This window comes from Oncorhynchus clarkii, chromosome 25, assembly GCF_045791955.1.
Source record: "Oncorhynchus clarkii lewisi isolate Uvic-CL-2024 chromosome 25, UVic_Ocla_1.0, whole genome shotgun sequence".
Lineage (NCBI taxonomy): Eukaryota > Metazoa > Chordata > Actinopteri > Salmoniformes > Salmonidae > Oncorhynchus > Oncorhynchus clarkii.
In genome coordinates this window covers 44,111,643-44,135,869 of record NC_092171.1, presented here as the reverse complement: position 1 = coordinate 44,135,869, position 24,227 = coordinate 44,111,643, and the positions used below count along the sequence as shown (strand labels likewise).

Here is a 24,227-nt window from a genome sequence, read left to right as displayed (position 1 = left end):
GGTATACAGAAGGCCTGACAACAGTAACAGGACAGGTATACAGGAGGCCTGACAACAGGAGGCCTGACAACAACAGGACAGGTATACAGGAGGCCTGACAACAGGAGGCCTGACAACAACAGGACAGGTATACAGGAGGCCTGACAACAGGAGGCCTGACAACAACAGGACAGGTATACAGGAGGCCTGACAACAGTAACAGGACAGGTATACAGGTGGCCTGACAACAACAGTAACAGGACAGGTATACAGGAGGCCTGACAACAACAGTAACAGCACAGGTATACAGGAGGCCTGACAACAACAGTAACAGGACCGGTATACAAGAGGCCTGACAACAACAGGACAGGAGGCCTGACAACAACAGGACAGGTATACAGGAGGCCTGACAACTACAGGACAGGTATACAGGAGGCCTGAAAACAACAGTAACAGGACAGGTATACAGGAGGCCTGACAACAGTAACAGGACAGGTATACAGGAGGCCTGACAACAACAGTAACAGGACAGGTATACAGGAGGCCTGACAACAACAGGACAGGTATACAGGAGGCCTGACAACAGTAACAGGACAGGTATACAGGAGGCCTGACAACAACAGGACAGGTATACAGGAGGCCTGACAACAACAGGACAGGTATACAGGAGGCCTGACAACAACAGGACAGATATATAGGAGGCCTGACAACAACAGGACAGATATATAGGAGGCCTGACAACAACAGGACAGATATATAGGAGGCCTGAGGACAGATATATAGGAGGCCTGACAACAACAGGACAGTTATACAGGAGGCCTGACAACAACAGGACAGTTATACAGGAGGCCTGACAACAACAGTAACAGGACAGGTATACAGTAACATGACAGATATACAGCAGGTCTGATAACAACAGTAACATGACAGATATACAGCAGGTCTGATAACAGTAACATGACAGATATACAGCAGGTCTGATAACAGTAACATGACATATATACAGGAGGTGTAATACAGTAACATGACAGATATACAGTAACATGACAGATATACAGGAGGTGTATTTCAGTAACATGACAGATATACAGGAGGTGTGATACAGTAACATGACAGATATACAGGAGGTGTAATACAGTAACATGACAGATATACAGTAACATGACAGATATACAGGAGGTGTAATACAGTAACATGACAGATATACAGGAGGTGTAATACAGTAACATGACAGATATACAGGAGGTGTAATACAGTAACATGACAGATATACAGCAGGTCTGATAACAACAGTAACATGACAGATATACAGTAACATGACAGATATACAGGAGGTGTAATACAATATAATAACCCAGGCAGGATTCAATCTGATCGAGGGGTTTTAGACCATGCAGCTTTTAAAGGGAATGTTCCCGTGTTGTGAAGAGAGATAGAGAAAGGTAACCGCTGCATATGTCGGCTCAATCTGAAAATTACCTTTAAATGTCAAGCGCGCTATAACACGGATCTGACGCAGATCGGATTGAATCCGGCACTAAATTGGGAGCACATTGGTTGACCACCCACCCCAGCACTATACTCACACTCCCCCAAGCGCTCACTGACCTCCCTGGCCTCCCTGGCCTCTCTCCCTGGCCCCCCTGGCCTCTCTCCCTGGCCTCCCTGTACTCACCGTACTCACATCCCCGGCTATCTGCTGAAAGAGGCTGCGGAACTGCTGGTCCTCTTCACTCTCCTCCCCCGCATTGGCTGGGGCCGGCTGAGAAGGAGAAGACGACACAGAGGAGAGAGAGAGAGAGGGAGGGGGAGACGGAGAGAAAGAGATAATGGGAGGGGGAGACGGGGAGAAAGAGATACAGAGATGGGGAGGGGGAGAGGGGGGGAGAGAGAGATAATGGGAGGGGGAGATGGGGAGAAAGAGATACAGAGATGAGGAGGGGGAGAGGGGGGAGAGAGAGATAATGGGAGGGGGAGAGGGGGAGACGGGGAGAAAGAGATACAGAGATGGGGAGGGGGAGAGGGGGGGAGAGAGAGATAATGGGAGAGGGGGAGACAGGGAGAAAGAGATACAGAGATGGGGAGGGGGAGAGGGGGGGAGAGAGATATAATGGGAGGGGGAGATGGGGAGAAAGAGATACAGAGATGAGGAGGGGGAGAGGGGGGAGGGGGAGAGAGAGAGATAATGGGAGGGGGAGAGGGGGAGAGGGGGAGACGGGGAGAAAGAGATACAGAGATGGGGAGGGGGAGAGGGGGAGGGGGAGAGAGATATAATGGGAGGGGGAGATGGGGAGAAAGAGATACAGAGATGAGGAGGGGGAGAGGGGGGGAGAGAGAGAGATAATGGGAGGGGGAGAGGGGGAGACGGGGAGAAAGAGATACAGAGATGGGGAGGGGGAGAGGGGGGGGATATAATGGGAGGGGGAGAGAGAGATAATGGGAGGGGGAGAGGGGGAGACAGGGAGAAAGAGATACAGAGATGGGGAGGGGGAGAGGGGGGAGAGAGATATAATGGGAGGGGGAGACGGGGAGAAAGAGGTAATGGGAGGGGGAGAGGGGGAGACGGGGAGAAAAAGGTAATGGGAGGGGGAGAGAGGGGGAGGGGGGAGAAAGATATGGGGAGGGTGAGAGGGGGAGACGGGGAGAAAGAGATACAGAGATGGGGAGGGGGAAAGGGGGGAGAAGAGATAATGGGAGGGGGAGAGATAGAATGTCTGAGAGGCAAATACGAACAGCCAATATCACTTCTGAATAGTGATGTAAAAATGTTAACACAAAAAAATAAATACTGTCCTTTTCATTTAATATAGGCCTGTTTCAGGGCTGACGTAAACATCCAAGCTACCATCTTATTGTCATCTCTCACTGATCCAAGACAAGGGCTCACTGATGGTGATGGTGAGCCAAAAGAGACGAGCCAAGACTGACCGAAACAGGAAGTTGGACTGTGGTCTGTGAGACAGAGGAATACATCTCATACCGTCCCTAGGAGGGGTGCGTCACCTGAGTGGGTTGAGTCACTGATGTGATCTTCCTGTCTGGGTTGGCGCCCCCACCCTTGGGTTGTGCCGTGGCGGAGATCTTTGTGGGCTATACTCAGCCTTGTCTCAGGATGGTAAGTTGGTGGTTGAAGATATCCCTCTAGTGGTGTGGGGGCTGTGCTTTGGCAAAGTGGGTGGGGTTATATCCTTCCTGTTTGGTCCTGTCCGGGGGTGTCCTCGGATGGGGCCACAGTGTCTCCTGACCCCTCCTGTCTCAGCCTCCAGTATTTATGCTGCAGTAGTTTATGTGTCGGGGGGCTAGGGTCAGTTTGTTATATCTGGAGTACTTCTCCTGTCCTATTCGGTGTCCTGTGTGAATTTAAGTATGCTCTCTCTAATTCTCTCTTTCTCTCTTTCTTTCTCTCTCTCGGAGGACCTGAGCCCTAGGACCATGCCTCAGGACTACCTGGCATGATGACTCCTTGCTGTCCTCAGTCCACCTGGCCGTGCTGCTGCTCCAGTTTCAACTGTTCTGCCTTATTATTATTGGACCATGCTGGTCATTTATGAACATTTGAACATCTTGGCCATGTTCTGTTATAATTTCCACCCGGCACAGCCAGAAGAGGACTGGCCACCCCACATAGCCTGGTTCCTCTCTAGGTTTCTTCCTAGGTTTTGGCCTTTCTAGGGAGTTTTTCCTAGCCACCGTGCTTCTACACCTGCATTGCTTGCTGTTTGGGGTTTTAGGCTGGGTTTCTGTACAGCACTTTCAGATATCAGCTGATGTACGAAGGGCTATATAAAATACATTTGATTTGATTTGATGACGTTGACAGAATAAAGAACCCGAGAACTTTACTCACCACTGTATGGTCAGCCTCGATCCTGTTCTCTATCTCCCTGAGTAGAAACCAACAAACCGCAGTCACCATTGTGACACTAGCAGGACTTTAAACATCTCATTGGACCAGAAAGCCTCACACATTTCCTGGCAAAGAGCCAAACACTCTACAACATCCTGACTGAACATTTCCTCACATTTACAAAGTTGTCTATGGGTATTCCTACGTGTCTATATATCTCTGAATATTGTTCCTAACTGTACTAAGCAACATCAATAATATTGCAGCTATAATGTTCTCTGTACATTCTAAAGGATTATGGTTCCATACCCAATAGCATTGAGTTGAATGACAATATTGTACAACACACTCTTACCGCCTTGCACCGAGCTGTGAACAAAATGTCAGACACATTTACCACGTGTTATAATATATATATATTATTTTATCAGTGTCTTGTTATTTTTCCTCTTCTTCTTGAGAACTTGTTTTATTTTAATAAACTTCTAATATAGGTCTTATTGACCATATTCTTCTGAAGGCCAATATTTAAGACCAAGGACTCTTGTGGGCAATTTTCTGCCTTTTCTCGGCCTCTTAGGTTCAGTCCATGTTTGTTGGTCATGTCTACTCTGTAGGAGACGTTGGGTCCAGACCTGGTCTACTCTGTAGGAGCGTTGGTTCCAGACCTGGTCTACTCTGTAGGAGACGTTGGGTCCAGACCTGGTCTACTCTGTAGGAGACGTTGGGTCCAGACCTGGTCTACTCTGTAGGAGCGTTGGTTCCAGACCTGGTCTACTCTGTAGGAGCGTTGGGGCCGGACCTGGTCTACCCTGTGGGAGCGTTGGGTCCAGTCCTGGTCTACTCTGTAGGAGTGTTGGGTCCAGACCTTGTCTACTCTGTAGGAGCGTTGGGTCCAGACCTGGTCTACTCTGTAGGAGCGTTGGGTCCAGACCTTGTCTACTCTGTGGGAGCGTTGGGGCCGGACCTGGTCTACCCTGTGGGAGCGTTGGGTCCAGTCCTGGTCTACTCTGTAGGAGTGTTGGGTCCAGACCTGGTCTACTCTGTAGGAGCGTTGGGTCCAGACCTTGTCTACTCTGTGGGAGCGTTGGGTCCGGACCTGGTCTACTCTGTAGGAGCGTTGGGTCCAGACCTGGTCTACTCTGTAGGAGCGTTGGGTCCAGACCTGGTCTACTCTGTAGGAGCGTTGGGGCCAGACCTGGTCTACTCTATAGGAGCGTTGGGTCCAGACCTGGTCTACTCTGTGGGAGCGTTGGGGCCGGACCTGGTCTACCCTGTGGGAGCGTTGGGTCCAGTCCTGGTCTACTCTGTAGGAGTGTTGGGTCCAGACCTTGTCTACTCTGTAGGAGCGTTGGGTCCAGACCTGGTCTACTCTGTAGGAGCGTTGGGTCCAGACCTTGTCTACTCTGTGGGAGCGTTGGGTCCAGACCTGGTCTACTCTGTAGGAGCGTTGGGTCCAGACCTGGTCTACTCTGTAGGAGCGTTGGGTCCAGACCTGGTCTACTCTGTAGGAGCGTTGGGTCCAGACCTGGTCTACTCTGTAGGAGCGTTGGGTCCAGACCTGTCTACCCTATAGGAGTGTTGGTTCCAGACCTGGCCTACTCTATAGGAGCGTTGATTCCAGACCTGTCTACTCCGTAATAGCGTTGGGTCCAGACCTTGTCTACTCTGTAATAGTGTTGGGTCCAGACTTGGTTTACTCTGTTGGAGTGTTGGGTCCAGACCTGGTCTACTCTGTGGGAGCGTTGGGTCCAGACCTGGTCTACTCTGTTGGAGTGTTGGGTCCAGACCTGGTATACAACTTGATTATATAACCTAAAATCTGACACATACTCTGTCCATGTTTCTTTAAAACAAATAGATGAAAACAGTGACTCCCACTGAGATTAAATAAAAGCCAGGCTTTGTTATGTCAAAACTGTTATGGGCGGTTTCCAGACACAGACTAAAAAACATTTTCAATGGAGATTCTCTTAAGATCTTGCTTCATCTATGTCCAGGAAACCGGCCCATAATCAAGTTGGTGTGTTGCTCTGTCTGTCATACTGTATCTCTTTACAGCTTCTTCCTGTAGGTCCCCCTCTTCCATCAGAGCTAGGAGCTCTTGTCGTCTAGGCTGGAAATTGTTTCGGGATGCTTGGAGTCAGAGCAGGAGGTTTATTTTAATACTGAAAGAAAATGTTTACCCGAGCATGGCCAAATCTGAAGTCGCTTGTCCTAAAAAGGATTCCATAACAGCTTCAAACTGTGGCTGATTCCTTCCAGCTCTACAAATCAAATCGCAGTTAAAATAGTTTGTCCTTTAGCGGTCTGACCCCACCACTATAACCCCAGTACCCCCCTCTCCCCAAAGGGACCGCTCTAACCTGACAATAACCCAACACACACCCACCCACATTGATTAGCCCATCTTAAACATGGGGCCAGATACTGTGACATAAGGCCAGATACTGTGACATAAGGCCAGATACTGTGACATAAGGCCAGATACTGTGACATAAGGCCAGATACTGTGACATAAGGCCAGATACTGTGACATAAGGCCAGATACTGTGACATAGGGCCAGATACTGTGACATAAGGACAGATACTGTGACATAAGGACAGATACTGTGACATAAGGCCAGATACTGTGACATAAGGCCAGATACTATAACTGTTCACCCATCTTAGACATAGGGCGAGATACTATAACTGGGAAACACCAGAGAAGCTGGCGATAACAAATACTAATTTCCCATCTCATACTATTACCAAGATAGCAGTTAAGTACATAGAATGGATACATGTATTTGCAGATCTATTGATATATATAGTTAACCAGTGGCCAAGGAAAACATAAGCCGGGATTCAAACAAACGCAGATAAACGACCTGCTGCGATTTACTTTTTAAAAGGATGATTTAATCTTTAAACAACGACATCTGCAACATGATCGCAGGCAAAACATCTGGGGGGTAAAAATGGCCTTTTAAAAAGTCTATCGCAGTGCATCAGGCCGTTTATCTGCGTTTGTTTAAGTCCCGGACATACTGCGAATAAAACCTCTTAGACACTTCACTATGGCCTTGCATTGCTTTTCCCCGGGGGACTAGGTATATTCCCTCTGCGCTCCACCACCACCCAGCTCTCTCTCTCACTCACTCTGAGGTGTTCCTCTTTTCGGAGAAGACTCTGAGGATGAACTCTCCCTCCTGGTGAGGCTCGTAGGTAGACGGGATGATCACGTACTCCCCGGGGCTCAGACGGAAGCGCTGGGTCACCTCCCTCAGGTTGATGTAGGACTTGCAGCGAGCCTTGGATGAGTTGAACAGGAAGAAGTCCTTCTGCATGTGCTGCTTGTTTCCGTGCATCTGGTCAGAAACACACAGACACAGACGGAGGAGGCAGGAGAAGAAAGACTGGGAATGAAAAGTACGAAAACAAAAGTGTTGAATTAGTTATTGTTGTTAGACTATTAATCAAACAAACTTTCATAGTAACACATTTATAAATAAATATGGCGGTGATAAAACCTCAATGTGTAAACAAATACATTCCACATCTCCTGTCCTTACCTCCTTCGGCACCTGCAGACAGACAGAGAGAAGAGTTACACCAGAAACGCCGCTCTGCTCAAAACTAAACCGTGTTACAACAGAAGGTACACAACGTATGTGGTCATGCGTTAAAAGGGGCAATCTGTGATTTGTATATCCATTTTTGGGACTTTTTAAACTAACTATGTGCTTTGTTGTTGTTCTGATCTGCAGATTTCCCCTTTAAAGAATAATAAAAGTTATCTTAGATTGTTTAGTAGTGGATTTTTTTTGTTTCGTTTTTTTTTGTGGGGAGGGCAGACACCTCGTAGATGGCAAATCCGATGGTGAAGAGATTGGCTCCCAACTTCCTCTCTTTCCGTCTGTTCTTCTGCATCAGAGAGACCACGAAGGAACACGCCACCTCGTTGTCCTCTGAGTCATCATCCTCCTCCAAGAGACACAGGCGGAACTGAGGGTTGGTCCAGAATGTATCTGCAGGTAGGGAGCGGGTCCAGAACCAAACACACCACATCACTTAAAAGTCCACTGCTACTGTTTTTATCTTAATATAAAATCATTTTTTGGTTAACAATTAAGTACCTTACTTTTGTTTTCAATTAAAATGGTCAAAAATAAACAAAAATATTTTCTTAGCAAAGAGCAATTTCTCAAATTTCGCAAAACATGTCCTAGGAATGTCTGGGAGTGGTCTGAGTGGGGAGGGGAAAACTGAAAACTAGCTGTTATTGGCAGAGAGGCCTGGAACCCTCTTTGTTATTGATCTATTACCTCATTCACAGCCTGGTGATGTCACCAGGTAGGCCAAAACTCCATCCTACCAAAAAAGCTGAAATTTCATGCAATCTTTTCAAACAGCTTTTACACTAAAAACTCATTATCATAATTTTCACAATTTCCCAGTATTATTCTAACTTCAAAGTGTGGAAATATAATTTTTGACTACTACGTAATGGTGCCCCGTATGAGGACAATCCTATACACGACGCAACAAGTCCTGGGTTAAAATAACATTTGATTTAGCCTGACCGGAGCGCCAGGTGGAAGGGAAGTGCAATTGTAAGTCTATTCAATTGGTTCCATTGCACCAGGCAAGCTCAATCAACCACAGCTAAAAGATTTAAAATAAAACAATTATTCCTGTCGTCACTACCCAAGTCTGAATTCAACTAAAATAATAACAAATTACAGATGAGGGTTCATATAATACAGGGTTAGAGTTTAGAGGTTAGGGGTCATCTCCTACCTGGGTAGTTCCTGCAGCCCCCGGCAGAGCAGCCTCTGACCCAGCGACCCTCGTTCACAGACACCGTCCACTTGTGGATCTTATCGTCCTCCAGGGCATCAGGGGTCAGGTTGCAGATCTCAATCTTGGTGTAGTTCTTCTTGAAGTCCTCAAAGGACATCCTGGGGAGACAGAGGAGAGGGATAGGGAGACAGAGGAGAGAAAGTGGGAGAGAGAAGAGGGAGAGGGAGACAGAGGAGAGAAAGGGAGAGAGTAGAGAGAAAGAGGGAGAGAGAGAGGGAGACAGAGGAGAGAAAGAGGGAGACAGGAGAGGATTCAGACCCCGTGACTTACAGTTTCACAACCTGGTTTCAGCCTTATTTTAAAATGGATTGAAGTGTTATTATTTTCTCATCAATCTGCACACAATACCCCATAATGACAAAGCAAACACTTTTTATTAGACATTTCTGCAAATATATATATATATATATATACAGTGCCTTGTGAAAGTATTCGGCCCCCTTGAACTTTGCGACCTTTTGCCACATTTCAGGCTTCAAACATAAAGATATAAAACTGTATTTTTTTGTGAAGAATCAACAACAAGTGGGACACAATCATGAAGTGGAACGACATTTATTGGATATTTCAAACTTTTTTCACAAATCAAAAACTGAAAAATTGGGCGTGCAAAATTATTCAGCCCCCTTAAGTTAATACTTTGTAGCGCCACCTTTTGCTGCGATTACAGCTGTAAGTCGCTTGGGGTATGTCTCTATCAGTTTTGCACATCGAGAGACTGACATTTTTTAGTTTTTGAAATATTTCGGACTAACTTGTTCCTTTCTGAAACTAACTGCAGCTATTTGATAAGTGTTGCAGTCATTTCAGTCGCTGTAGTAGCTAACGTGTATCATGTTGAGTCATCGGCATACATAGATACACTGGCTTCACTCGTTAGTAAAGATTTTTAAAAGTAAGGGCCTTAGACAGCTGCCCTGGGGAATTCCTGATTCTACCAGGATTTTGTTGGAGTTCTGTCCCTGAGCTGTCCTTGTCTATTAATGTTCTGTATTATGTTTCATGTTTTGTGTGGACCCCAGGAAGAGTAGCTGCTGCTTTCGCAACAGCTAATTGGGATCCTAATCAAATACCAAATACCATTAAATACCTCTGTGTTCTGATAGACAGGTAACGCTTTATCTACAATATAGAAGGGGGTGTAAAGCCAAAACACATACATTCAGAAGACTATGATTGACAGAGGAGAGGGAGAAAGAGGAGAGGGAGACGGAGACAGAGGAGTGGGAGACAGAGGAGTGGGAGACGGAGAAAGAGCATTGGGAGACAGGAGTGGGAGACAGAGGAGAGGGAGACAGAGGAGTGGGAGACGGAGGAGTGGGAGACGGAGGAGTGGGAGATAGAGCAGACGGAAACAGCAGGATGACAGAGACAGGAGACAGAGGAGAGGGAGAGTCAAGAATTGGCATGCTCTACTCAATCATTTGTAATCAAACATATTTTGTTACACTGGAAAAGGAAGACTGAGACAGTCTCTACATTTAGCTGTTCTTCAGCAGCAGAATAGCTTTAAAACTGAAAGACAATTTCAGTGAGTGTGGGTCTTCCTTTTCCAGTCGAGACAGACGAGAGAACACAAAACGTCGGTAGAGACAACAAGTGTACATTTTCAATGAAGCAAACTAGAAGGACATTGTTTAAGAGAGGAACAATACTCACCAGAACTCCCCATCCTCAGCACTCTGATGCTGGAGCTGGTCCTTCTCTCCCTTAGACAGAGACACCCACTCCTTAGAGCTGTGGATGGGAGGCAACAACATCAACAACAACAGACAAACTCAATAGTATGATACATGGACCTTCCCTGACATGGGAATATACAGCTGTAGGATCTTCATTTGATCACTCAGTTGTCGCAGAGATTTTTCCTGGGCTGCAGAAAATTCAAAAGGAGCCTTAAGATTTACATAAATTCACAGAAAACAAGCAGGTCTCTTTATCAGTAATGTAATCCTTTGGATTACTCAAAACGAGTACTGTAATCTGAATACTTGTCACGCCCTGACCTTAGAGAGACTTTTTATTTCTCTATTTGGTTAGGTCGGGGTGTGATTTGGGGTGGGCGTTCTAGTTTTTCTATTTCTTTGTTGTCCGGGTGTGTTTCCCAATCAGAGGCAGCTGTCTATCGTTGTCTCTGATTGGGAATCATACTTAGGCAGCCCTTTTTCCCACCTGAGTTTGTGGGATCTTGTTTTTGCACAGTAGCTGTAGAGCCATGCAGAACTTTACGTTTGTTTATATTTGGTTGTTGTTTTGGGGTGTTCATTCTAAATAAAGAAGATGTTCACTTTCCACGCTGCGCTGTGGTCTCATTCCGACGACGGGCGTAACAGTACTGTGGGATTACTGTCCCTTCTAACAACCAGACATAGTTTTAAAAATGTTTTAAAAATGTGCACCTGATAAAGCATTATTTAATTTAGCAACATTACTACTTTCAAATTAGGGACTATTGTGAGAGCATATGTCACGTCCTGAGAGAGAGAGAGAGAGAGAGAGAGAGAGAGAGAGAGAGAGAGAGAGAGAGAGAGATTTTTTTTGTTTTGTATTTCTGGTTTTGGCCTGGTATGGTTCCCAATCAGAGGCAGCTGGCAATCGTTGTCTCTGATTGAGAACCATACTTAGGTAGCATGTGTTCCCACTATGATTTGTGGGTAGTTGTTTTCTGTTTGGTATCTGTGCCAGACAGAACTGTTTCGGTTTCGTTCGTTCACGTTGTTGTTGCTGTTGTTTTTTTCAGTGTTCTATTAAAATATTATGAACACGAACAACGCTTCACCTTGGTCCTCACCTTCTTCCACCCACGACAGCCGTTACAGCATAAATACTCTATCATTCATCCTATGGTAATATATTATCGTGTATGTGTGAGAGCATAAATACTCTATCCTTCACCATAACCCCACCCACCCAATCTGCTCACAACGTTGACATCAGCAAACCGCACAATGCCACATGCTGTCTGCCATCTGCCCGGTACAGTTGAAACCGAGATTGCTCCGTGAAGAGCACACTTCTCAAGCGTGCCAGTGGCCATCGAAGGTTGAGCATTTGCCCACTCAATTCGGTTCCGAAGCCGAACTGCAGTCAGGTCAAGACCCAGGTGAGGATGACGAGCACTCAGATGAGCTTCTCTGAGACGGTTTCTGACAGTTTGTGCAAACCACTGCACAAGTGAAGAAGCCGGATGTGGAGGTCCTGAGCTGGCGTGGTTAAACGTGATCTGCGTTTGTGAGGCCAAATTTTCTAAAACGATGTTGGAGGCGGCTTATGGTAGAGTCATTCCTACAGTCAACATGCCAATTGCACGCTCCCTCAAACTTTGAGACATGTGTGGCATGGTGTTGTGTTGACAAAACTGCACATTTTAGAGTGGCCTTTTATTGTCCCCAGCACAAGGTGCACCTGTGTAATGATCATGCTGTTTAATCAGCTTTTTGATATGCCACACCTGTCAGGTGGATGGATTATCTTGGCGAAGGAGAAATGCTCACTAAAAGGGATGTAAAGAAATTTGTGCCCAAAAATTTAGATTGATAAGCTTTTGGTGTGTATGGAACATTTCTGTGATCTTTTATTTCAGCTCATGAAACAGGGGACCAACACTTCGTTGCGTTTTATATTTTTGTTCAGTGTAAATCCTCCTGCTGCAGGATTATTTTACTCCTGCAACGAAACTGGTCAAATTAAGATCCTACACATGCACAATAATTGAGCAGAATTGTATAAATTACATTCCAATACCTACTCTAGACTGATTGGCTGGCTGATTGGTTGCCTGATTGGCTGATTGGTTGACTATGTACTTAGAAGGATGAGGCAATGTATTGGGAATGTTAGCATGGACATCGGAACACAACCTGTGTCTATCACTGGTGCCAGTTCAACCAATCAGTTAATCAATCAACCAATCAACCAACCAAACAGTCTACCAATCAGTCAACCAACCAAACAGTCAACCAACCAATCAGTCAACCAATCAATCAACCAACCAATCAGCCAATCAGTTCAACCAATCAGTCCAACCAATCAGCCAATCAGTCCAACCAACCAATCAGCCAATCAGTCCAACCAATCAGGTTTGTCTTACTTGTCACTCCAGGGCCCATTCCACTCCACCTGACCCCAGGGGTTCCTGAGGCGCACCAGACGCACCTTAGACGCTTTGTGCTGGGACTGCTTACACAGAGGAGAAACACACACCCAGCTCCATGTAACAATGGCAACAACCACTGGCCCAGTCAGTCAGCTTCCAAAAGGCCTACAGTCATCTAACCACAGCTCTGTATCTCATGGTCTATCTATCTAATAATGTAGTGTATCTCATGGTCTATCTATCTAATAATGTAGTGTATCTCATGGTCTATCTATCTAATAATGTAGTGTATCTCATGGTCTATCTATCTAATAATGTAGTGTTTCTGATGGTCTATCTAATAATGTAGTGTATCTCATGGTCTATCTATCTAATAATGTAGTGTATCTCATGGTCTATCTATCTAATAATGTAGTGTATCTCATGGTCTATCTAATAATGTAGTGTATCTCATGGTCTATCTAATAATGTAGTGTATCTCATGGTCTATCTAATAATGTAGTTTCTCATGGTCTATCTATCTAATAATGTAGTGTATCTCATGGTCTATCTATCTAATAATGTAGTATCTCATGGTCTATCTAATAATGTAGTGTATCTGATGGTCTATCTAATAATGTAGTGTATCTGATGGTCTATCTATCTAATAATGTAGTGTATCTCATGGTCTATCTAATAATGTAGTATCTCATGGTCTATCTAATAATGTAGTGTATCTGATGGTCTATCTAATAATGTAGTGTATCTGATGGTCTATCTATCTAATAATGTAGTGTATCTCATGGTCTATCTATCTAATAATGTAGTGTATCTCATGGTCTATCTATCTAATAATGTAGTGTATCTCATGGTCTATCTAATAATGTAGTATCTCATGGTCTATCTAATAATGTAGTGTATCTGATGGTCTATCTATCTAATAATGTAGTGTATCTCATGGTCTATCTAATAATGTCATCCAATAACTCACAATACTTGGCGTAAAGTGAATCTATGTGTTTCTATAGTTGTATCTCACCTCCTCGACGGCAGTCACAGAGTAGGCGTGGCCCTTCACAAGGCCAGTCACAGTGCGCGTCTCGAAACGAGCAGGAACCAGGGACTGGAGAATGGAATGAACAACGAGACAAGATCACAATTCCGGATCGTCAACGGCGACATGAGGAACAGCACTGATTGGATACAGTTGGTTAAACCAATGGAAGGGGACAGTTTTGAAATTGCACGTGGTCATGGATGAGTTCCAACACTCAGTACATTTAGTTAAACCTATGGAATAGCTTTTTTTTCTTGGCCGGGGGGGGGGGTCCAATCCTCTTGAAAATTCTACATGCTTTAATGGACAGGACAATGAGTAGAGGAAGCAGGAAAGACAGAAGAAGATATTGTGTTAAAAACAGGTATTGGGATGGATTTGTACCCACACCGACACGGTACATGTGTGGATTTGTACCCACACCGACACTGAGGGTGGCGGCACTAATTGCGGGCAAGACCTCCACAGACAGGCCATTTAGCTTTTTTATTTACTGAAATGGCTACTAGGTCTGTTCTGAATCGTAACTAAAGAGCGAGGCTCCCTGATGGGCTGCTCTATTTACAGGAGACTCTTCCATTACGGGTTCATGAGGTCAGGGGTCACGCTACTAAGGTCAGAGACTCACGTCGATAGAGCAGCCCATCATAGAGCCTCTCTCCAGGGCCTTCTTCATGATCTTGTACAGCTCCTTGGGCGCCTCCTTCATCTCATAGAACTCTGTCACGCCCCCGGTAAAGTCTTCCATGGCCTCTGTGGTGTTTCCGCCCTTCAGGGCCTCGTAGGAACCGTGAAGCCTGGGGAGGAGGGGTGGGAGAGTGAGGGTTAGGGTCGTGGTGTTACTGCCCTTCAGGGCCTCGTAGGAACCGTGAAGCCTGGGGAGGAGGGGGGATGGGAGAGTGAGGGTTAGGGTCGTGGTGTTTCCGCCCTTCAGGGCCTCGTAGGAACCGTGAAGCCTGGGGAGGAGGGGGGATGGGAGAGTGAGGGTTAGGGTCGTGGTGTTTCCGCCCTTCAGGGCCTCGTAGGAACCGTGAAGCCTGGGGAGGAGGAGGGATGGGAGAGGGAGGGTTAGGGTCGTGGTGTTACTGCCCTTCAGGGCCTCGTAGGAACCGTGAAGCCTGGGGAGGAGGAGGGATGGGAGAGGGAGGGTTAGGGTCGTGGTGTTACTGCCCTTCAGGGCCTCGTAGGAACCGTGAAGCCTGGGGAGGAGGGATGGGAGAGGGAGGGTTAGGGTCGTGGTGTTACTGCCCTTCAGGGCCCCATAGGAACTGTGAAGCCTGGGGAGGAGGGGGGATGGGAGAGTGAGGATTAGGGTCGTGGTGTTACTGCCCTTCAGGGCCTCGTAGGAACCGTGAAGCCTGGGGAGGAGGAGGGATGGGAGAGGGAGGGTTAGGGTCGTGGTGTTACTGCCCTTCAGGGCCTTGTAGGAACCGTGAAGCCTGGGGAGGAGGAGGGATGGGAGAGGGAGGGTTAGGGTCGTGGTGTTACTGCCCTTCAGGGCCTCGTAGGAACCGTGAAGCCTGGGAGGAGGGGGGATGGGAGAGTGAGGGTTAGGGTCGTAGTGTTACCGCCCTTCAGGGCCTCATAGGAACCGTGAAGCCTGGGGAGGAGGGGGGATGGGAGAGTGAGGGTTAGGGTCGTAGTGTTACCGCCCTTCAGGGCCTCATAGGAACCGTGAAGCCTGGGGAGGGGGGGATGGGAGAGTGAGAGTTAGGGTTGTGGTGTTATCACCCTTCAGGGCCTCATAGGAACCGTGAAGCCTGGGGACGGGGGATGGGAGAGTGAGGGTTAGGGTCGTAGTGTTACCGCCCTTCAGGGCCTCATAGGAACCGTGAAGCCTGGGGAGGGGGGATGGGAGAGTGAGGGTTAGGGTCGTAGTGTTACCGCCCTTCAGGGCCTCATAGGAACCGTGAAGCCTGGGGAGGGGGGGATGGGAGAGTGAGAGTTAGGGTTGTGGTGTTATCACCCTTCAGGGCCTCATAGGAACCGTGCAGCATGGGGAGGAGGGGGATGGGAGAGTGAGGGTTAGGGTTGTGGTGTTACCACCCTTCAGGGTCTCATAGGAACCGTGCAGCATGGGGAGGAGGCTGGATGGGAGAGTGAGGGTTAGGGTTGTGGTGTTACCACCCTTCAGGGTCTCATAGGAACCGTGCAGCATGGGGAGGAGGCTGGATGGGAGAGTGAGGGTTAGGGTCATGGTGTTACCGCCCTTCAGGGCCTCGTAGGAACCGTGAAGCCTGGGGAGGGGGGATGGGAGAGTGAGGGTTAGGGTCATGGTGTTACCGCCCTTCAGGGCCTCATAGGAACCGTGACCAAGCCTGATGGGAGGGTGAGGGTTAGGGTTAGGGTCATGGTGCCCTTCAGGGCCTCATAGGAACCGTGACCAAGCCTGATGTGAGGGTTAGGGTCGTAGTGTTACCGCCCTTCAGGGCCTCATAGGAACCCAGACCAAGCCTGATAGGAGGGTGAGACAGGGTGAGGGTTAGGGTCGTGGTGCTGTCGCCCTTCAGGGCCTCATAGGAACCCAGACCAAGCCTGATGGGAGGGTGAGGGTTAGGGTCGTAGTGTTACCGCCCTGTTGTGGGTTTCCTCCACCAGACCATAGGAAACCAGACCAAGCCTGATGGGAGGGTCTCTCCAAGCCTGATGGGAGGGTCTCTCCAAGCCTGATGGGAGGGTCTCTCCAAGCCTGATGGGAGGGTCTCTCCAAGCCTGATGGGAGGGTCTCTCCAAGCCTGATGGGAGGGTCTCTCCAAGCCTGATGGGAGGGTCTCTCCAAGCCTGATGGGAGGGTCTCTCCAAGCCTGATGGGAGGGTCTCTCCAAGCCTGATGGGAGGGTCTCTCCAAGGTTTTTTGACAGAGAAAAACTACATACATCCAGTGGTGTGCAGATAACTTTCTTGAAATAAACGTTAAGAAAACAAAAAGAGATTGAAATTGATTTCAGAAGGAAAGCCCCCCCCCACGAAGATCAACGGGCATCCCGTCGATAGAGTGACCACATAGAGATACATGGGAATCCAAATAGACAATAAACTGAAATTCAATGATTGTGCCCTCGAAAAGATAAAGAAACTGCAACAGATAATGTTTTTTTTAAGCAAACTGAACTATTCTAATGTCGACCGCCATATCTTACAAATGTTGTATAAATCTGTCCTGCAGAGCGTGCTGTCCTTTGGTCTGATATGTTGTATAAATCTGTCCTGCAGAGCGTGCTGTCCTTTGGTCTGATATGTTGTATAAATCTGTCCTGCAGAGCGTGCTGTCCTTTGGTCTGATATGTTGTATAAATCTGTCCTGCAGAGCGTGCTGTCCTTTGGTCTGATATGGGTGTTTGGAAACATGCGAGCGCAAGACCAAGTCAAGCTTCAGTGTTTGACTAAGACGGCAGGGAGGATAATTTGTATTTTACAGGACAGTACTCAAAACTCATCCTTCTAAAACTTGAAAGCGTTTTACAGGAAAATACACATCCCATTCACTCAAAACTCATCCTTCTAAAACTTGAAAGGCATTTTACAGGACAGTACTCATCCCCTCCACTGAAAACTGAGTGACAGCAGCAGCCAGACAAGGGGAAAGATACTTCTTTAAAAGAAGATCAGAACAGATAGATATGGGGACTCTTTTATTCCTACAGCCATTTGACTGTATAATGGATAGTCTGTTGGTCCCTCCAGTATAAATCATATTGCGCTTTCCCTTTAAATGTGAAAGAGCAATATTATTTTGTGTAGTTCCTGTGCTTTCATGTTTATTGTACTGTCTTTTTAAGCACATGACCAAATGAATGTTAGGGCGAGGATTAGGGGAGAGAACAGGGAGAGCAAGGTAGAGTAGTCATTGGAAAGCTGTTGTCTATTTAAGCAATAAGGCCTAACGGAGTGTGGTATATGGCCAATATACCATTGCTTAGGGCTGTTCTTACGCACGACGCAACACACTATATCACAAACACCCAAGGTGCCTTATTGCTGTTATAAACTGGTTACCAACGTAAATTAGAGCAGCAAAAAATAAATGTTTTGTCATAACCGTGGTATACGGTCTGATATACCACGGCTGTCAGCCAATCAGCATTCAGGGCTCGAACCACCCAGTTTATAATGGTTGTTATCGGGTTTCTGGTTGCTAAAAAGACATGAGCAAAACTACTGGACAAAGACTTTTTCTTTAACGAGTCGGATGTGAAGGATTTACTTCAGACAACCAACAAGGCCCAAATCCCTGTCATTCGCAGGAGATATCGAGAATGTACATTCGTGGCCAAAAGTTTTGAGAACGACACAAATATTAATTTTCACAAAGTCTGCTGCCTCAGTTTGTATGATGGCAATTTGCATATACTCCAGAATGTTATGAAGAGTGATCAGATTAATTGAAATTAATTGCAGTCCCTCTTTGCCATGCAAATTAACTGAATCTCCCCAAAAAACATTTCCACTGCATTTCAGCCCTGCCACAAAAGGACCAGCTGACATCATGTCAGTGATTCTCTCGTTAACACAATGCCTTTTCCAGCATGATGGAGCACCTTGCCATAAGGCAAAAGTGATAAGGGAACAAAACATCAATATTTTGGGTCCATGGCCAGGAAACTCCCCAGACCTTAATCCCATTGAGAACTTGTGGTCAATCCTCAAGCGGCGGGTGGACAAACAAAAACCCACAAATTCTGACAAACTCCAAGCATTGATTATGCAAGAATGGGCTGCCATCAGTCAAGATGTGGCCCACAAGTTAATTGACAGCATGCGAGGGCGGATTGCAGAGGTCTTGAAAAAGAAGGGTCAACACTGCAAATATTGACTCTTTGCATCAACTTCATGTAATTGTCAATAAAATCCTTTGACACGTATGAAATGCTTGTAATTATACTTCAGTATTCCATAGTAACATCTGACAAAAATATCTAAACACACTGATGCAGCAAACTTTGTGGAAATTAATATTTGTGTCGTTCTCAAAACTTTTGGCAACGACAGTAGGTCGGGGTGCCTTGAAGGATCAGACGGTGAGTGGGTAACCTGCCTCTACCATCAGTCCAATTAGCCAACGTAAAATCCTTGGATAAGAAAATATACAAAACTACGACCATAAATATCCTACCAATGGGACATAAAACGTAATATCTTATGTCGGCAGGATAGAACAGTCGCCTTCTGTAAGACAAGGGGTATATTTGTAAATAACAGTTAAAGCACGACATCTAATAATAAGGAAGTCTCAAGGTTTTGCTTGCCTGAGGTAGAGTGTCTCATGATAAGTTGTAGACCACACTATTTACCAAGATAGTTTTCATCTATATTTTTCTATTTACCACCACAGGCTGATGCTGGCACTAAAATCGCACTCAATGAGCTGTATTCCGCCATATGCAAACAGGAAAACGCTCATCCAGAGGCGGCGCTCCTAGTGGCCGGGGACTTTAATGCAGGGAAACTTAAATCCGTTAAAACCTGATTTCTGTCAGCATGTCAAATGTGCAACCAGAGGGGAAAAAAACTCGCCCTCCATTTGGCAAATCTGACAATAATTCTATACACCTGATTTCTGCCAAAACTAAAGCAGGAAGTACCAGTGACTCGGTCAATAAAGAAGTGGTCAGATACTAAGCTACAGGACTGTTTTGCACAGACTGGAATATGTTCTGGGATTTTTCCGATGACATTGAGGAGTACACTACATCAGTCACTGGCTTCATCAATAAGTGCATCGCTGACGTCGTCCCCACAGTGACTGTACGTGCATACCCCTACCAGAAGCCATGGATTGCAGGCAACATCCGCTCTGAGCTAAAGGGTAGAACTGCCGCTTTTAAGGAGCGGGACTTGTCGTGGAAATTTCCTCTATTTACCAAATCATGGGAGCAAACCACACACACAAGTCAGAGTTAGTTATAAAAGTCCATCTTTAATTATATAAGCTCTATAGCATTTTGACTTTCAACAGTTCAGTATCTCTAATGAAAAGTTGAGAGTCCCCACACAATGGCAAAATGGGATCATTTATAGCAAAGATCACACATAGTCAGACAGCATAGACATAATTCATCGTTCAGCTTTGTCTCCTTTCCCAAACCCCAGAACCATAAACCAATCCTCCGTATCAACAGGCATATATCAAATTGTCATTTAGATACAACCCACTCTAAATACAAACTCACGGAGAGGAGAGTGAGGCTATAGGTTAAGATAAAAGGGAGCATGAGAATGATTCCAGACACTGCCACCCTCCTTTCCCCACTAGAAAAAGGTAGGGAGTAAAATATATGTTTACACATGATGACACTTTGACCTCTCCCCTCTCTGTGGCCCATGCAACTTAGTTTTGACATAGAACAGATAACTCGCCACAGTATTATACAAAAATACCATTCTGATGAGAAGTAACTTACACCCATTTGATAAATATAAAACATCTTACATATGTTACCAACAAATTCTGAATCTTCCCTAACAGACTCTAACCCGGACGCTTGTAAGAAATCTCGCTATGCCCTCCGACGAACCATCAAACAGGCAAAGCGTCAATACAGGACTAAGATCGAATCCTACTACATGGGCTCTGACGCTCGTTGGATGTGGCAGGACTTGTAAACTATTACAGACTACAAAGGGAAGCAAAGCCTTGAACTGCCCAGTGACATGAACCTACCAGACAAGCTAAATTACTTCTATGCTTGCTTCGAGGCAAGCAACACTGAAGCATGCATGAGAGCATCAGCTGTTCCGGAGGACTGTGTGATCACGCTCTCCATAGCCGATGTGAGTAAGACCTTTAAACATTGACAAGGCCGCAGGGCCAGACAGATTACCAGGACGTGTACTCCGAGCATGCGCTGACCAACTGGCAAGTGTCTCCACTGACATTTTATTACGAGTGAATTATCCACTCGCCAACTAATTCTCACCAAGCACCCGGATCTGTGTCCCCTGTATCGGTGTCTCCTTTTCATGAGAATGACGGGGCTTTGTGTCCGGGAGGAGGCGTAAATCTTTTCCCTCCAATTGTTTAAATAAAAAGTCTGCTGTTTCTGATGTCCAAAATCTATTTTCTGTCATAAGAGACGGTGGTAGAAACATTACGTAAATTAAAAAGTTTACAAACAAGACGGGAAAAAAACTGAATAGCACGATTGGTTAGGAAACCGTAAAACAGTAGCCATCGCCTCCAGTGCCAAGTACACTGAGTGCGTTACACTGAGTGGGTCAGTTATCCTGCTTTTGTGTCGAATCCACTGCACTGTTTCAGGCGCAACGTTTACGGTCATGTTGCAGCCGTGTGTTGGAGGGAGATTCCAAGATGTGGGAAGTGTGCAGGAGGTCATGGGATAGAGGATTGTGCCCTTTCTGTGGATAAAGTTGCGTGAGTCAACTGTAGGGGTGCCCGTGTTGCTGGGGATTTGGAAGTGTCTGGTGGGAGAGAGGCAGGTTGAGGTGGCTAGAATCAGAGTAGTGCAGAAGGTGTCATTCTGAGGCATTGAATAAAGTAGTCTACATCTAGCGTATAGACTTCTACAGTATATAGATTTCATTTCCCTTATTCATCTAGACTTGGCGAAGGATTAGGGGTACATACTTGGCATAGAGTTAGGGGTACATACTTGGCATAGAGTTAGGGGTCGTATTTGGCATAGAGTTAGGGGTACATACTTGGCATAGAGTTAGGGGTCGTATTTGGCATAGAGTTAGGGGTACATACTTGGCATAGAGTTAGGAGTCGTATTTGGCATAGAGTTAGGGGTCGTACTTGGCATAGAGTTAGGGGTCGTACTTGGCATAGAGTTAGGGGTCGTACTTGGCATAGAGTTAGGGGGTCGTACTTGGCATAGAGTTAGGGGTTGTACTTGGCATAGAGTTAGGGGTCGTACTTGGCATAGAGTTAGGGGTCGTACTTGGCATAGAGTTAGGGGTCGTACTTGGCATAGAGTTAGGGGTACATACTTGGCATAGAGTTAGGGGTACGTACTTGGCATAGAGTTAGGGGTCGTATTTGGCATAGAGCTAGGGGTACATACTTGGCGTAGGCCTTCTCCAGCAGGGCGCTCCAGAACTCGTTCCTCTCAGCAGACTTGGTGAACACCAGCTGGTTGTTGAAGGTGGGGATGCGGTCGTCAATGACAACGTCAACCCAGTCGCCATAGCGCCAGAACTTGGTGGAGGAAAAGATGCGGTTGAAGACATTTGACAAGAGTTGATAATGTATTGCAATCAGGGTCTGGGAGTTGATTTCAGTTCATTTCAATCAAGCACACCCGGAATGCCTATCCCACTTGAGGAAATTCAATTTCAGTTTTATATGTCAGTGTACTTCCTGAACTCAGTGACTTGAAATGGAATTGAGCCCTTCCCTGATTACAATACACCATAGAAATAGACAGTCTATGTAAAATGTGTTATTGTTTCTAGTTATCTAATAATGAGGGTTGTTTTGATTGGTGAGTTTCTGACCTGGAAGTGGAAGATTCCTCCATATCCCTCGGAGTAGCTCTGATCCTGAGGAACGACCCGGTAGAGAAGCTTCTCATTCAGAGTCAGACAGGCTATAGCAGCGAGCAGCCAGCAGTCACCTTTGGAAACACGCAGTGAGACACACACCAATAACATAGTTGTTTATTTGTATAACAACAACACTGTGATGTGAATCTAAAAAATACCGATACAATATTTTCAGCCAGCAGTCACACACACACACACACACACACACACACACACACACACACACACACACACACACACACACACACACACACACACATCATCGTCATCATCACACACTTACACACAATGAACACAGTCAAGAACACAGTCAATGATTCTTGTAAAATGTACACAACATGTAAAATCATTGTTCTCTGAAGCCATTACAATTGATTGGAGTTAATGGACGAGAGCTGTCATTTTTTCCCCTTATTGTTTGACTATTGAGTAGTGGCCATCATCCCATTGGTTGTCAGTGGCCATCATCCCATTGGTTGTCAGTTGCCATCATCATCCCATTGGTTGTCAGTGGCCCTCATCCCATTGGTTGTCAGTGGCCATCATCATCCCATTGGTTGTCAGTGGCCAAAATCCCATTGGTTGTCAGTGGCCATCATCTCATTGGTTGTCAGTGGCCATCATCCCATTGGTTGTCAGTGGCCATCATCCCATTGGTTGTCAGTGGCCATCATCCCATTGGTTGTCAGTAACCAAAATGCCATTGGTTGTCAGTGGCCATCATCCCATTGGTTGTCAGTGGCCAAAATCCCATTGGTTGTCATTGGCCATCATCCCATTGGTTGTCTCCAGATATGACTTGATATCTGAATAATACTAATGCAATATTTCCTCTGATATCTTTGTGTTGTTGAGGAAAAGTCTCCCTCCTGACCTCAGTGTTTTCTGGTTGTCCCTCAGTGTTTGCTGGTTGTCCCTCAGTGTTTTCTGATTGTCCCTCAGTGTTTGCTGGCTGTCCCTCAGTGATTGCTGGTTGTCCCTCAGTGTTTTCTGGTTGTCCCTCAGTGTTTTCTGGTTGTCCCGCAGTGTTTTCTGATTGTCCCTCAGTGTTTGCTGGCTGTCCCTCAGTGTTTTCTGGTTGTCCCTCAGTGTTTTCTGGTTGTCCCTCAGTGTTTTCTGGTTGTCCCTCAGTGTTTGCTGGTTGTCCCTCAGTGTTTGTTGGTTGTCCCTCAGTGTTTGCTGGTTGTCCCTCAGTGTTTTCTGGTTGTCCCTCAGTGTTTTCTGGTTGTCCCTCAGTGTTTTCTGGTTGTCCCTCAGTGTTTGCTGGTTGTCCCTCAGTGTTTTCGGGCTGTCCCTCAGTGTTTTCTGGTTGTCCCTCAGTGATTTCTGGTTGTCCCTCAGTGTTTTCTGGTTGTCCCTCAGTGTTTGCTGGTTGTCCCTCAGTGTTTGCTGGTTGTCCCTCAGTGTTTGCTGGTTGTCCCTCAGTGTTTGCTGGTTGTCCCTCAGTGTTTGCTGGTTGTCCCTCAGTGTTTTCTGGTTGTCCCTCAGTGTTTGCTGGTTGTCCCTCAGTGTTTTCTGGCTGTCCCTCAGTGTTTTCTGGTTGTCCCTCAGTGATTTCTGGTTGTCCCTCAGTGTTTTATGGTTGTCCCTCAGTGTTTTCTGGTTGTCCCTCAGTGATTTCTGGTTGTCCCTCAGTGTTTTCTGGTGTCCCTCAGTGTTTGCTGGTTGTCCCTCAGTGTTTGCTGGTTGTCCCTCAGTGTTTGCTGGTTGTCCCTCAGTGGTTTCTGGCTGTCCCTCAGTGTTTGCTGGTTGTCCCTCAGTGTTTGCTGGTTGTCCCTCAGTGTTTGCTGGTTGTCCCTCAGTGATTTCTGGTTGTCCCTCAGTGTTTTCTGGTGTCCCTCAGTGTTTGCTGGTTGTCCCTCAGTGTTTGCTGGTTGTCCCTCAGTGTTTTCTGGCTGTCCCTCAGTGTTTTCTGG

General features: G+C 46.3%; 1 protein-coding gene across 1 annotated transcript in view; it reads right to left on the bottom strand.

The window, feature by feature from the left end:
- LOC139383298 (calpain-3-like) overlaps positions 1–24,227 on the bottom strand; it is a 45,713-nt gene that overhangs the window by 13,945 nt on the left and 7,541 nt on the right. The window contains exons 3-14 of the mRNA XM_071127762.1: positions 22,264–22,382; positions 21,831–21,964; positions 14,435–14,603; positions 13,789–13,872; positions 12,765–12,850; positions 10,334–10,411; positions 8,612–8,772; positions 7,670–7,839; positions 7,384–7,395; positions 6,971–7,179; positions 3,827–3,863; positions 1,655–1,741 (exon numbers count right to left, since the gene is read on the bottom strand). Coding sequence (XP_070983863.1) covers positions 1,655–1,741; positions 3,827–3,863; positions 6,971–7,179; positions 7,384–7,395; positions 7,670–7,839; positions 8,612–8,772; positions 10,334–10,411; positions 12,765–12,850; positions 13,789–13,872; positions 14,435–14,603; positions 21,831–21,964; positions 22,264–22,382 — 1,346 coding nt within the window. The remainder of the gene's footprint in view (positions 1–1,654; positions 1,742–3,826; positions 3,864–6,970; positions 7,180–7,383; positions 7,396–7,669; positions 7,840–8,611; positions 8,773–10,333; positions 10,412–12,764; positions 12,851–13,788; positions 13,873–14,434; positions 14,604–21,830; positions 21,965–22,263; positions 22,383–24,227) is intronic.